Source organism: Artemia franciscana, chromosome 1 (assembly GCF_032884065.1).
Source record: "Artemia franciscana chromosome 1, ASM3288406v1, whole genome shotgun sequence".
Classification (NCBI taxonomy): Eukaryota; Metazoa; Arthropoda; class Branchiopoda; order Anostraca; family Artemiidae; genus Artemia; species Artemia franciscana.
In genome coordinates this window covers 38,450,139-38,466,165 of record NC_088863.1, presented here as the reverse complement: position 1 = coordinate 38,466,165, position 16,027 = coordinate 38,450,139, and the positions used below count along the sequence as shown (strand labels likewise).

Below are 16,027 nucleotides of genomic sequence, written 5' to 3'. Positions count from 1 at the left end.
TAAAGGAGAAAAAGAAAACTAAAAACCGGGACACGGAATATAAATGACGACCGGGACACTCAAAGAGAAATCACAGACTGGGTCACTGGGACACAAATAACGACCGGGAGATATAAATGACGACCGGGACACTCAAAGATAAATTACAGACCGGACACCGGGACACAAATGACGATCGGGACACCGGGACACAGGGAATATAAATGACGACTGAGACGCTCAAAGAGAAATTACAGACTGGGACACTGGGACACAAATGACAACCGGGATACTGGGAATATAAATGACGACCGGGACACAGGGACACAACTACAAGGGGGATGCCGGGGGCACAGGGTGATATATAAATGACGACGGGGACACAGGGAATGTTCGATTAGCAATCACCATCAACAAAGCTCAAGGGCAATCATTAGAATAATCAGGTATAGATCTGAATACGGATTGTTTTTCCCTTGGACAATTTTATGTTGCATGTTCAAGAGTCGGTAAACCTGACAATCTATTTAAATGCACAGACAATGGGACATCGAAGAATGTTGTATATTCGCAAGTTTTACGTAGTTAAAAACATATATATATATATATATATATATATATATATATATATATATATATATATATATATATATATATATATATTTCTATATTCACAGGTGGGACGCAGGGACACAACTACAATGGCGCGTAACGACTTACGCGCGCGGGGGGCTTGGGGGGGCGCGAAGCGCCCCCACCAACGAGGTGTTGGGGTGGCGCGAAGCGCCACCCCAACAGCTAGTACCTTATATTTTCTAGACACGGTAAAGAGACAATGCAAAACTTGCAAGAGAGAGCATGTACGTTACAATGATCTCTTTGCATAGATTTTAATTAGATGACGACACTCATGTAAGAATATTCCGAAGTTTATTAATGTCTAATTTTAATATCATATTTTTATGGGACCAGAAGTAGAGACAAGTAGATTTAGAGGCATGAAAAAAGACTACAGAGGATTTTAGGTGCGTTTGATAGGACTAGAGAAGGTTGGATGATACTAAAAACGACGGAAAAGGTCTGTTGGTCTTGGAATAGGCTAGGACTTTCTGCAGGACAAAGATTAGGGCCAGGTGAGATTAACCCGCTTGGGAAAAGACGAAAAAGGTTTGGAAGCACGTTAGATAGGAGTAAAAAGATATAAGATACTAAAAACGTCGGAAAAGGTGTGATGGTCTCGGACTAGGCTAAACTTTACTATTGGACTGTAATTAGAGGCAAGGTAGCTGAAGAGTCTTGGAGAAAAGACTTGAGGTGCTTGGAGGTACTTTGGACAGGACTAGATGAGGATGGAACGCACTAAAACATCAGAAAAGGTCTATTGATCTTGGAACAGGTTAAGCGTTCCTAGAGAAACGTCAAATGTAACCAAAAAGGGGGGAACATTGCGAAAATGTCAGAAAAGATCTTTGATTTCTAAATTGCCTAAAGGATGCTATAGCATCGCTGGATAGGAGTAAATAAAGGTATAACATCAAAAACGTCGGGAAAGGTCTTTTTGTATCACAGGACTAGGAGATTTCAGAAGAAAATCGAATACGACTAAATAAGGGTGAAACAAACCAATAAAGTCAGAAAAGGTCTTATCTTTTCGGAATAGGCTAGAACAATTCTTATGATCATAAATGGAACTCCTATGAGCTAAAAGACAGGTAGATGAGAGCGAGAACCCTGGAAAAGGCTGGGACAAGTCAACAGGGCTAATACACAAAAACCAAACCACGAAATATCATATCTTATCATGCAAAAGCCAAACTTTTCAATTAACTCCCTTCAAAATACTCATGAAAATACCATCAATGCTAACGCTAGCAAGCTATACCACACAAGAAAACAAGCTGAAATATTATATCTAAATATACCGAAAATCCGAAGTTTTTTCAGACAAGTCCCACATTAGCAAAATGTCCCGCACGCAAATCTTTCGCTAAGTCAATAACAAAATTCAACTCTCTCAACTTGTTACACGGAAACTCGACAAGAAGAAAAACCACACTAGAAGAAAGGAAGCCTCCTTATTGCCCACTTTCCAGCTTTCCTATCCATTGTGCAATATATAAGGGCTGAAGATTGTGAATGTTCTTCAGTTCTATATTTACCAGTGTGTGTTTAACACATTGATTTTGGATAAATTCTCTGGAACGTCCAAACCTAGAATGAATAATGGGTCTCCAAATGATAATTTGACATAAGAATCGAATGAGGAGATTTTTACTCAACCAGAAGAAGCTCTACCAAAGAAAATTGAGGTTTTACATGACTTATAAGAAGTAAATAACACAATCAGTCAGTTTGAGATCCATATTGTACCTGTCACTAATTCATAATATGAAATTTTAATAGAAGAAGATGTGAGTGAATTATCTTGTAACGAAATAAAAACTGTTTCACATCCCATCGAATCAAAATTTAGAAAAAAGGGTTAAATTAAAACGAAAAAGTTAAATTAAAACTTAGGAAAATGGACAAAATTAAGGAAAACGAGCATTGAACAATACATTTGCCAGATATGGAGCAATACATTTTAATACAGGAGTACTCTATCCAAGCATTTGAGAGTTCATACAGGAAAAAAACATATAACCGTTAAATGTGCAAAGAATCATTTTCTTGAAGTTCTAATATATATATAGGCCTACTCATTTGAGAGTTGCCTTATACCGGCATTATCTGCACTAAATGATTTTTCCCCAAAAGTTCAGTATACAGCCATATGAAACGTCATGTTGAATCCATCATATAAGCAAAAGAGGGAAGTATAGACCCCCAATAAAAGGCTTTTTCATCTCAATTCTGCAAAAGTGAATATATATTATATGTTTTTTGTAAGATAATCTTGCAATAATATTTTTTTCCTTAATATCTTTAATTTACCTAAGTTAAGTGGCTTTTAAAGTATATTAAATAAAAAAAACTAGTTTTTTTAACTGAAAGTAAGGAGCGACATTAAAACTTAAAACGAACAGAAATTACTTCGTATATGAAAGGGGCTGCTTCCTCATCCACACCCCGCTCTTTACGCTAAAGTTTTACTCTTTTTCTCAACTCTTCTTTTTAAAACAGTAAAAAACTTTAGCGTAAAGAGCGGGGCGTTGATGAGGAAGCAGCCCCATTCATATACGAAGTAATTTCTGTTCGTTTTAAGTTTTAATGTCGCTCCTTACTTTCAGTTAAAAAAACTTGTTTTTTTATTTAATTTCTGAACGTTTTTGAATCAATGCATGTTTTGATTTTGGCTCTCCGCAGAGGAATAATTAAAACGAAATTCTGAGAGAAAAAGAGCGGGAGAGGAAGCCTAGTTGCCCTCCGATTTTTTGGTTACTTCAAACGGTAACTAGAACTTTTAATTTTTTACGAATGTTTTTATTAGTAAGAGATATACGTAACTTATAAATTAGCCTACGTACCGAACTTTTGTATTCTCATGTTTTTATTACATATATGAGGGGGTTTTCCCCCTCGTTAGTACCTTGCTCTTTACATTAAAGCTTAAATTTTCTCCCAATTCATTAAGAATGACCCCTGAATCACAGAAGCCATAGAATAAATAGTTGAGATTACTAAAAATACTTAAGTGTAAAGAGCGTATTAGGAGGAGGTGAGCCTTTCATATGCGTAATAATTTCTGTTCGTTTCAAGTTTTAATGCTGCTTCTTACTTCCAGCTGAAAAAACTTTTTCATATTTATTTTGTCATTGTTTTTTTTTTTTAATAATGCTAGAATATCCTGCGCTCCCTTTATGGAAATTTTCTTCCCCCATGACAAATTCCTCGATGGAAAGTTCCCCCGACATATCCCCCTCTTCTCAGCCCCTCCCCAGCCAAAAAATCCCCCTGAAAACGTCTGTACACTTCCCAATAACCATTAATATATGTAAGCACTGGTCAAAGTTTGTAACTTATAGCCCGTCCCACGGGAACTGTGTGGGAGTAAGTCGTCCCCAAAGACATATTTATAAGGAATTTCAACTACGTTGAATAAAATAGCTATCTCAGAATTTTGATCCGTTGACTTTGGGAAATAATTAGCGTGGGAGGGGGCCTAAGTGCCCTCCAATTTTTTTGGTCACTTAAAAAGGGCACTAGAACTTTTCATTTCCATTAGAAAAAGCCCTCTCGCAATATTCTGGGACCCCTGGGTCAATACGACCACCCCTGGGAAAAAAAAAAAAAAAAAAAAACAACCCAAACAAATAAACACACATCCGCGATCTGCCTTCTGGCAAAAAATGCAAAATTCCACATTTTTGTAGATATGAGCTTGAAACTCCTACAATAAGATTCTCTGATACGCTGAATCTGATGGTGTGATTTTCGTTGATATTCTATGACTTTTAGGGAGTGTTCTCCCTATTTTCTAGGCTCGTAACTTTTGATGGGTACGACTGAACTTGATGAAGCTTATATATTTAAAATTAGCATTAAAATGTGATTCTTTTGATGTAGCTATTGGTATCAAAATTCTAAATTTAGAGTTTTGGTTACTATCGAGCCGGGTCGCTCCTTACTACAGTTCGTTACCACGAAATGTTTGATTAAAGTCTTTCAAGCCAACTTAGGACTGAAAAATTAAACAGAAACTTGAAAATCAGAAACATATTAAGAGAAAAAAATCCTTTAGCAGATATTCTGTCTAAGACAAATCGTTTGTTAGACTTTTTATTTAAGGAACATCGTTTTAGAAAACTTCCAGTTAAAGAAATGTCATTTTGAGACATATTAGTTAAGGAACTATCTTTTGACAGTTTTTAGATAAAGAATTACCGTTTGGCAGTTTCTTTAGGAAATACCGTTTGACAGATTTTTGGTTAAAGAAATACTGTATGAAACAGTTTTTAGTTAAAAACTATTGTTAGAAACATTTCTTCTAAAAGATATATGTTAAAAGATATATCGTTTGAAACATTTTAATTAAAGAAATATTTTTTTGGATTTTTTTTTCTTGACGAGATATTGCTGGACACATTTTCTGTTTAAAAAAAACGTCATTTGGGACATGTTTTTTTAGTTAAAGAAATATTGTTTGATATATTTTTACTAAAAAAAAATCCCGTTTCAAAAAATTTTCAAAAAAACGAAAGGGATACATTCAAAAAACGGAAAAAAAAAACAGGGAACCTCCGAAGTAAATTCTTAATTTCTTTAATTTAAAAAATGTGTGATACACGAACTGGCACAACACCTCTCAAGCGTCATGAGAGCGTTAGGACGTCGTGGTGGACCCCTTGGCATTGCACGATATCGCGCTCCATTTGATGCATAACTCTTTGGAGGGCAGCTACGCTGCATAATGCCATGGTATTTTACTTGAATAAATCTTCAAGAGACGAATCTAAATGGAGAACTTTGGTTTGGTTAGGTTAAAGATTACTTATGTTACCATAATTTTAATTTAAATAAACTTAGATTACGTTAGTACACAAACCTGCTAACTTACAAATATTAAAACATAGACAACCGTATCATTATATCTTTTAGTCTCCACCAACAGCCTGTCACTTGGAGATACATGAATTTTCTAGGCTTATTTTGAACACCGACCTTTTCTACAGAAGAATAGGAACTATTGAATTGAAAAATCAAAAAAAAAAAGGAAAAACAAAGAAATAATGATAAACGAAGTGAAAGTACAAGTAAAATAATTTAGCATGCAAACATTCACAAATAAATTTAAAATAGCTTATCTTAGTTAAATTGGAACGTATAGTACAGCACTACGGTGGGATTAGCAAAACTAAATCGAGAACAAAATTAGATTTATATTACAGACTAAAACAATGTTTTTATGAACATATATTAGATTAATTTTTGCATTAACCTGTCCATTTTAAAACTGTATTAAACGTAGAAGTGTTGAGGATATACATCATCTCCACTAAAGTTTATGTGTGTGGAATCGATATTAACCCCTTCAGCTTAAAACTGAGCAAAACAAGCTTTCAACATCTAACTTATCGGAAATGGATAGATTGCAAAATGAAACCTTCAAAATAATACTAGATTCACTACGAAAGTTCTGGATTGAGGCGTGACAGCATCATATAGCTTTAGCGAAAAATTTTAGCGTAAATTAAGCCATATAATTGGCCACAGACGAAACCTGTATATGCCTAGAACGTCTATTTGTTTTGTTCTAATTCCCTAATTATTATTTCATGTAATTGTAAACAAAGAGAATTTACCATGTCAAGAATTTAAATGTAGCGTGTCTTGTTACTTAAAGCATTTTTACATGTAAATCTTAAATTTTGATGGTATATCAAACATCCGTCTAGCTACGATATCACACAGTTCAATTTTTTGCTATGAAATTTAAGTGCTCACACCAAGGCCTAGAAAAATTCGCCATTATAATCTCCTATCATTGCGAAATTTGTTAAATTTCAAAGCATCAAAAGTATTTTAGAAGAGGCAGAAGATGACATATTACATTTTACTAATTTTATACCTCTTATCAGGGTCTAATATTTATGACAATGATGACAGATTGAGTTGCTGCAAAGAAAGTAAATCAGCGATTTGTCAAGAAGGCTGCCAGGGTATTTTAAGATCTAGCAGTGATGATTCAGAAATAATGAATGAACTTGAAGCCGTTTGTGACCAGCCTCACCTAATGGTAAGTAAGAGCTTAAAGAATGTATTTAATCTTGATATGCGCTTTTCAAGCTTTGCATTCCCACATCAGTGGCTGTGTCAGAGGCAATAGTATAGCGTTTCTAATAGTAAAGGCCTTAAGTTTTCAAAATTTTGTTATTATTATTTATCATTTTTTCCCAGTGGCACTTCATATGGAAGGTGTGGTCGTAAAAACTTTGGAGGAAGCTCATTTGATTGGATATCAGATGTCCTAGTGTCCCTTTAAAGAGTGGAAAATGCTCGGAAAATTTCTGTGTGTTTTGGGTTTTATTCAGTTTTTATTAGTAAAATATTTTTTGTTTATTTTAAGCTTGATTTGCATGTTCAATTTCAATTTAAATTTATTAAGTCAATTTGAATTACTATATATATATATATTTCTGCTGGTAAAAGTTTAATATAGCCTCTCCTTTTCTTTAAAAATCTTCTTTTTCGGAAAAATTTTTTAGTTAATATTTTGAATATCCTAAGAATACACCCTGCGGGAAGAATAGAAAATATCCTTCATCACTGAACCAATCATCACTGAGATAGAAAATTCTGAGATAGCCATTTTATTCACCATAGTCGAAAAACCTAATAAACATGTCTTTGGGGACGACATACTCCCCCACAGTCTCCGTGGGAGGGGCTGTAAGTTACAAACTTTGACCAGTATTTACATTTAGTAATGGTTATTGGGAAGTGTACAAATGTTTTCAGAGGGATTTTTTTTTGGTTTGGGAGGGGAGAAGTTAAGGGGGGTTACGTGGGAGGATGTTTCCATGGAGGAATGATTTTCTAGCATTAGTAAAAAAGCTATGAAAAATAAACATGAAAGTTTTTTCAACTGAAAGTTAGGAGCAGCATTAAAACTTAAAACGAACAGAAATTGTTACGCATATGAGGGGTTCACCTTCTTGCAATACCTTGCTCTTTAAGTTAAAGTATTTTTAGTAATTTCAACTATTTATTCTACGGCTTTTGTGATTTAGTGGTCATTCTTAAAGATTTGGGAAAAATTCAAGCTTTAGTGTAAAGAGCGAGGTATGGACGAGGGGGTGAACCCCCTCATATATGTAAGAAAAACATACGAATATAGAAGTTCGTTACGTAAGTTAATTCGTATCTTACGTACATTTTTTACGAATGAAAACGTTCGTAAAAAATTAAAAGTTCTAGTCGCCTTTTTAAGTAATCAAAAATTGGAGGGCAACTAAGCCTCCTCCCCCGCTCTTTTTCTCAAAATCTTCCGATTAAAACTATCAGAAAGTCGTTTAGTCAAAAAAAAATAATATGCAAATTTCGTTTTAATTTTTTATGTACGGAGAGCCAAAATCAAAACATGCATTAATTAAAAAATGTTCAAAAATTAAATTTAAAAAAACAATTTTTTTAACTTAAAGTAAGGATCGACATTAAAACTTAAAAAGAACAGAAATTACTCCGTATATGAAAGGGACTTTTCCTCCTCAACGCTCCGCTCTTTACGCTAAAGTTTTTTACTGTTATTAAAAAGTAGAGTTAATAGAAAGAGTCAAACTTTAGCGTAAAGAGCGGGGCGTTGAGGAGGAAAAGTCCCTTTCATATACAAAGTAATTTCTGTTTGTTTTAAGTTTTAATGTCGGTCCTTACTTTCAGTTAAAAAAACTTGTTTTTTTTATAATTTAATATATATAATGAACTATTCCGTATATGATAGAGGCTTCCTCCTTCTTAAATCCCAGTTATCGAAGCTGAAGTTTTTTAAGAACTATAAAAAAAGTTTTCGTTCTAATAAAACGGCCCCTATGTTTGAGGGGCAGTTCTTACAGAATTGGGACAAAAATAAAAATTTAGCATAATGAGCGAGTTATTGAAGAGGGAAAAACCCCCTCATTTATGGAAGAATTTCTGTTCCTTCAGAGTTTTAATGTTGATCCTTTCTTTGTGTTGGAGAAACTTTTCTTTTAAGGAATTCCGGATTGTTTTTCAAATACTAACAGGAAGTGCGGCTCCCCTCCATCGAAAATTCCATCACTCCGCGGGAAATTCCTCCAAATGAACTTCCTGTCATGCAAAATTTAAATTCCATCCGTGCTGAAAATCTCCCGGGAAATTCAGAACGAACGATTCTGACTGAAAAATTCTTCTTAGCATACTTTCATTTGAAACACATCAATTTCTGATTGTTTTTCAAATCATGCCGAAAATTCCCTCCTCCATGAGAAATTTTTCCAAAAAAATCACTTTACCCCCAGTGGAAATTGCTCTGTAAAAAAAACGTCTGCATACTTCCCAATATAAAATACTAGATGTAAACAATTTACAAATTTTGTAAGTTACAACCAGGGCTGTATCCAGGATTTTTTTTTGGGGGGGGATGTTGATGGGGGGAGGGTACAGAAAGACTTTAAAAAAATGTATCAAAAATTGTTTAGATTAATTTTTGTTACATTGTTTGGAGTCAAAAAACATTTCTCATGGGGGGAGTTCAAATCCCCTAATCACTCCCCCCTCTGCATAGGGCCTTGCTTACAACCCTTTATGCAGGAAAAGCAAAGGGTTATGTTATTCCCAAGGACATAGTTATAGGACATTTTGACTATGCTGAACAAAATGGCTATATCAAAATTTTGATCGGGACTCTCAGGGAGAAAAGGGGCTTGAAATGGGGCTAGTTCCCCTTCAATATTTTTGGATCATTTAAAAAGGGCACAAGAACTTTCAATTTCTGATCAAATAAGCCCTCTCAATCTTCTATCATCTCCGGTTAGATACAACCGCCCCTGGAGAAAAAGCAACAAACAAATAAACACACTTCCATGATCTTTCGTCTGTTAAAGTTGTCAAATTACACATTTGTTTATATAGGAGCTTCAAACTCTACAGTAGGGTTCTCTGATATTTTGGATCTGATTGTGGGATTTCTTATTCGCATCACTTGACTTTTTGGGGGTATTTTCCTACTTTTTCTAGAATTGGGTAAATTTGCACATGCTCATAACTTTTAATGGGTAATATTAAACGTCATGATTTGTGCGTCTGGAATCAGCATCAAAATTAAAGATTTTTTGTAAATTTGTTTTTATAAAATCTTTATTTTTTCGAGTTTCAGTTTCTATTAAGCCATATCACTCCTTACTTGCAGTTCGTTACCACGAACTGTTTTATTCATCTATAGCCTCAGGTTTAAACTGGGCATTTGAATGATTTGGGAGACTTGCCCATGGAGCTACATGAGTCGTTTCACCCTGGAGGCATACATTTGGAATATTTGACATTTCTATCCGATGCACTGGGTATTCCTGAGGCTCATATGACTTTGAAAGGGCTGGTAGGCTCTCTTCCAGTCAGTTTCAGTTTTAAAAGAGCCTCGAAATTTCAATTGGCAATCAAATTAGCCCTCTTCCCACTATTTTTATGAACTTCCGTTTAGTGTGATAAGGCTGGGATGAAAAGCTAATAATGATGTAGGGGAGATACGCCACTCTTGAATATTTACTAAGTGTTCAAACTTTATGTTCAAGCGGGCAAAAACCTTCCCCCAAGTCCCAACCGTCTAGCGCCAAACGAAAAGCAGGTTGCCCCTAAATGGGGTGGGATGATGCTGTAAAGAAATATTTAAGGGAAATGGGAACTTCTTGGGAGGGTCTAAAGAGGAAATCTTTGAATAGATTTGGATGGAGGAGGAGCGTACATACAGTTAGCATTTGATTTGTTGCTAGTAGCAGTGTTGTTTTCGTTTGTTGAACCTTAATCGTTTATTTGAATATCTTTTATGGTTAATTCAGATTTAGATATAGACCATTTATCCTTAGCAGAAAAGAACAAAATAAGAAATGAAACCTGTGTTATTTTGAACTTTAAAAAGATCCAACTTTGTAGCTAATCATTATTCCTTTCTTTAGAATAGTTTCTGGCAGTGCATCATTCTCAAATCTTCTTCGAATAAAAATCAAACTGAAAGCAAGCGAAAGCAGCGGACACGATCTCCAATGACACGTAAGAAGATTTCCAAAGATGCAATAAAATTCGAAGATCATATAAAAAATTTGGGAATAGAAAATCTGTCAGCACGAGGAATAAAAGGTACCAAAAATTTAAGGTTCTAAATAAATGTTAAACCGACTCCTGATATTAGGGGATTTTTTATCGAAAAATGTTAAATTTTAGGGTTCATCTTTTGCAGGTGTAATAATTTTGATCTAGTCAATAAAATCTTTGATCACAGGCAACAAAGTTGCGCTGCGCAAGTACATAACATTGTAGTTATTTTGTATTATTTTGTTTTTTCCGGCCCACTTCGAAAGGAATAGGTTGTCATAGAAACTTCAGAGGGGGCTCTTTAGATTGGAAACCTGAAAGTTCTAGTGCCCTTCTAAAGATTAAAAAAGGATTGGAGGGCAATAAGCCCCCCAATCATACGACACTTTGTGCACCCATATTGTCACAAGGACGTTTCTGCAATATCTCGAGCTTCTAAGGGTGCTAAGTAAAAACTTTCAGGGAATTTCAGGAGAATGTTAAACCTATATACTGAATTTGTAATATTTCAAGAACCCCTAAGGGTATTAAGTTGAATCTTCCAGAGATTGTTAAGTGGAATATTAAATTAAATAAAAAAAAAATATGTTCATCATGGTTTTCTAAAGGGTATATCTGCAACATATCAGTCAAAAACTAAGCGTGTTCAGTTAAAACCTTTAGGAAATGCTAATGGGAATTTTAAACTAAATTTAAAGAAAGCACAGGCATCCAGGTTGTCAAAATCGCGTATCTGCAATATCTCACTAATGACTAAGGTATCAAGTTGAAACTTCCTGAAATTCTTGCAGCAAATGTTGAACTAGATCAGAAAACACAATATGCATCCAGGTTGTCAAAAGAGCGTAAATGTAGTATATCAGGTTTGGCTAAGGTGTAAATTAACGGTGTCAGGTCGTTAAGCCATAAGGTCCAGCAAACTGTGAAGGAATATTAAGCGGGGAGGTAAAGATGATTGTAAACTTTGAATCGGGGAGCTCTTAAATTACAAAAATTAATTGAAAAGGAATATGGTTTTAAAAAAGAATATAAAGGGATAAAAAGGATAAAAAGGAAAAGAATATGGTTTAGGAAAAGGAATATTTCTAGTGCGAAATGTTTTTTCTGCGTTGATCTGATTCAAATTTCAGGCCGTGAAAACACCTCAGTTAAAATTTCAGATCCAAAGTATCCCCAACCGGAAACAAATCAGGTTACATTGATTCTTGACGTCTTATTTTTTTTTGTGTTTTTCTCAGAAAAATAAACAGAAGTTTTTTTTTAATAATGAGCTCAAAATACATTTGTGTATGCATTCAACCAGTTGAAATCAGATGTAAGATGATAAGATTCTTATAGCGGAATTGTCAAATATTTTTTTATATTCAAAGTTGTATCGTGATGAGAGTCATCAACGTCGTATCCAAGAGTTTATTCGGGAGGGGGACAAAAACTTCCTGAAGCACAATAAAGATTTGTTTATATGTATTTTTGTTACTTTTTCTAGCTGGAAAAGAAATTTTAGGGGAGATCTGGTAACCCTCCCCACCCGAATATGGTCCTCTGGGACAAAATGGCTTCAGCCTAACCGAAACCCAATAATAATCCATTTATTTGATGTATTCCCTGTGCCCATCCGTCCATATTGTTAGATTTTGTTGGAAAATTTTGTCTAAAACATATATAGCAGGCCGAAATCTTGATTATTAAGGAAAAGAACTGAAAGCAGCCAAAGATATATTTCTTAATTAAACAATAAATAAATTAGAAGTGTCAACTAAAAATGACCAGAAAAAATTTTGAACAATTTTACTTCAAAAGAAGCTTATGAAAAAAGAACTTTATTAAACCAAAAGGTATAAAGCATTATAATAATTCAAGCATAGAACTAAAGTAAATCACTATTAATAATAGAAACCTTAAACGAACAGAAATTGTAGTAATTAGTCAAGTCAAGCTCACAGAAACCACCATGAACATGAGTAGGTTATTTATCGTAATTTGTGTTTGTTTTGGAGTTTCACTTATTCATTTATAGTGATTTATGTTCGTTTTAAATTATCATTTTACTTTATATTTGCTCGTCTTTGGTAAATTTAGCTCTTTACTTTTCTTGGAAAAGCTGCTTTAGAAGAAAAGGTTTTATTTAGCAAATGGCTCATAAAATAAGTCATTAGTTATCAGGGTGCAAACTTGGTGGTAAAACTGCTGACCTAATTGAAAAAATAATGTAATCTGAAGTCTGACAGGATTGATAGAGGGCACTAGGAAATGTACTCTATAAGCGTAATGTTACTGATATTAAAAGTAAATGTCACCTCTTGTAGCATCTATAGCTAATAAATATCTATTCAAAACCAAAATATAGAAAGAATATCGATTCATATCTGATAGTCACCTATGACGTTGATAGGTTTCAATATGTGAATTTGAGAGGGACATTCAAGTAGATATCGGATACGAAATGGAAGAGATCAAAATTTGATAACATCGATGGTGGATAGCATCATTTTCGCAAAAATTTCTACAGAAGCAGCAGAAGATTTTGTGTGGGTGAAACTTAGAAAAGAATCAAAGAATATTTACAACAACAAATTTAAGCTACATAGAAGAGGAAATGATTTTTATGTTAGAAGTTTCTAATCGATGGATTTTAGAAGGATAGGAGGAAAATCAAGTGTGATCGAAAAAGAAACAAAATAGAGGTTGAGGATAAAATAGCTTCAGATGCGTAAGATACAGCCATATGTTATGACAATAAGATTTAAGTTTGGCGTGTAAAAAAAAAATCAAGAGAAAGTAAGGAGACCTCAGAGATGGTATTAAAAAGAAAGAAAAATATTGAGGCTTCAAGTACTGTTATTATTGTGGATAAGCTGTAAAATATGGTGTTTACGGAGTTAAGGATAGGATAATTAACATTGCAAATATGGCTTTGGACAAAAAGAAAGTATCTAGGGAATTTAGAAAGTTTTTACGAACCCCTTTATAAGAAAGGCTATAAGAGTGAATGATGTAATTATAGAAGTGTTAGCTTTATTTTGGTAGGAAGAAAGTGTCTTAGCATTTTGGTACTCAATAATTCGAGAGATAATGTGGACATATTTCTGAAAGATATAGGTGTTTTAAGGAAGGGTATGTCATGTCTTTGCAAATTTTTTTTGCTTAGATTGATAGCTGGGAAGTGACTGAACTATTAGGTCCCTTTAGTCTTATGTTTTATAAATTAGGATCAAGCATTCACTTCAGCTAATAGAAAACCGTAAATAAAGGTCCTATACTTGTAAGATATTAATTTAAAAAACATTGTCGACAAAAAAAAATTCAAAACACAGTAAACCAAAAATGAGCAGAAGCAAATCAAATGATCTTACAAGCATCAAACTACCACAGATCATAGTCATTAAACAAATGAAACCCGAAACGAAAAGAAAATACAAAAAATAACCAAGTCAAACTCAAGAGAAACAGAAACTAACATGATTAGGGTTAACAGCCCCCAAACCTTCTGCAGACCAGAACATAAATTGGACTTTACTGAAAACAAAATATGTATTAAATTTTACACTTTTTTTTATCTTTAATAACTTAAAAGTTATTAAGTCTTTAAGGAGCTAGTACCCGCGTATGCATATTAAAATGTCAATCCGCATTCACTTGTTATATTTCAGTAAAATGCATATTATATTCTCGTCTTTAGAAGCCATGTTGGGCATCAGCCCTACCCACGTTAATTTCTGCTACTTCTTAGTTTAACTTGGTTAATCATTGTCATTTCTGCTCGTTTTGGGTTTCATTTTTTATGCATAGTTGTTTGTGTTAGTTTTTCGCTTGGAAGATTATTTGACTTAATAGTAGTGACGCTATATGCACTTTAAAAGCAACCATAGCCCCTACTCCTTTCTTCGTTTAATGATTTAGGGTGAACGACGACCCCCTCAAGACGCAGGTGTTATTAATTTTCTAAGAGATACAGGCGTTAATCACATAATTGGAGTCGAGGGTGAAATAATCTTGCATGGGCTGCTTGATTTGCTTCATTATTTTTCTCTATCGGAAGGATAAACATCTAAATTTTATTTTAAAAAGTGAAGATGTAATATTTCAAGAAGACATTTGCGCGTAATAACGTTGTAGTAGCATTGAATGCCGAGAAAGAAAAATATTTGAATTATGAAACAAGTGCTAATGGTGACCTTATTGGATGTGTATGCGTGCGTTGTCATAACAGTAAGGAGTTAAATTTCTTTGGAATACCGAGGAAACTCAAGTATTATAGAAGTGGATATGCGAGAGTAAGATCCCCAAAGAAGTTAGCGTTGAAAGAGAATGCGGACCTAAAACTTTTAGTTGATGACGAAGGCCAACTTCTTGCTTATGGTAACACATTGCCTGTTGATAAATCTTATCACTATCCTCCTAGTATTACCATCAACGAAAGGTAAAAAGAAGACAAATGCAACTCCGCTACGGCATGCAACATATCTTGTCTAGGTGTCGAAATTGTTACCAGTGGAAAAATAATGTCGTAATAGACTGTGAAATTGCAAGTAAAGTAAAATGGGCACTAGCAGAAATTGTCTGCATGGAAATTAAAGATGAGTTGAAGAAAAACAATGTTACTAACACCAATGATAGTTTAGCCATGGACATATTCATTGAACCGTGAATCGATCTACAGAAAAGGAGTAAGTTTGTTACTAGAGAGATCTGTTGTTAGTCTGTAATCGTTAGTGAGAGTGTCAGGATTGAAGATGATTGTGAACCAAAAATCATACGGAATCTTTTGACTTTAGAAAAATGTTTTATTCTAAATGATGATTTACTAGGGTTACCTCTTCAAAGGAAAATATTTTCTCTAAGAATGGTTAATGATATAATGAAAAATAATTCCCCGTCTTTGGACTATTGTTTGAAACTTTTACGTCGTGGCCCATATACGTTTACTCAATTTATTAACATACTAATTGAAACAAAACAAAATGATATTACGTATCCAATTGAAGATTACCCAGAGCTACAGTTAATCCTCTCGTTTCTCTAGCGATCCAATAAGTAATCAGCCTAAATGACTAGTGATAAAAAAAACATTCATTTTATTGATCGTGATTCAGTTTGTTTTTGGGAGTGGGACAGTAAACATCGAAATAAAGTTTGACACATGTCCATCATGTTTGTACAAATTGATCAGCTGGTCATCCTGTGAGAATTGTACTTTGGTTGATGACTATAATGAAAAGCGCAGATTATCCAATCCATGTAAATTGCACAGAGGATATGCAGTGAGAATTAAAGCGTGGAATTCGTGTCTTGAAGAGATTTGTGACTCTCATACTACAGGTTTCCTATTCTCAAATTGTCCATATGA

The 16,027-nt window shown here is 34.1% G+C and overlaps 1 protein-coding gene across 2 annotated transcripts in view; it reads left to right on the top strand.

Annotated features, from left to right (window-relative positions):
* Window positions 1–16,027, top strand: part of LOC136029281 (reversion-inducing cysteine-rich protein with Kazal motifs-like) — a 118,993-nt gene that overhangs the window by 58,646 nt on the left and 44,320 nt on the right. For both annotated transcript variants that reach the window (XM_065707537.1, XM_065707546.1), the window contains 2 exons: window positions 6,498–6,655; window positions 10,545–10,725. In XM_065707537.1, coding sequence (XP_065563609.1) covers window positions 6,498–6,655; window positions 10,545–10,725 — 339 coding nt within the window. The remainder of the gene's footprint in view (window positions 1–6,497; window positions 6,656–10,544; window positions 10,726–16,027) is intronic.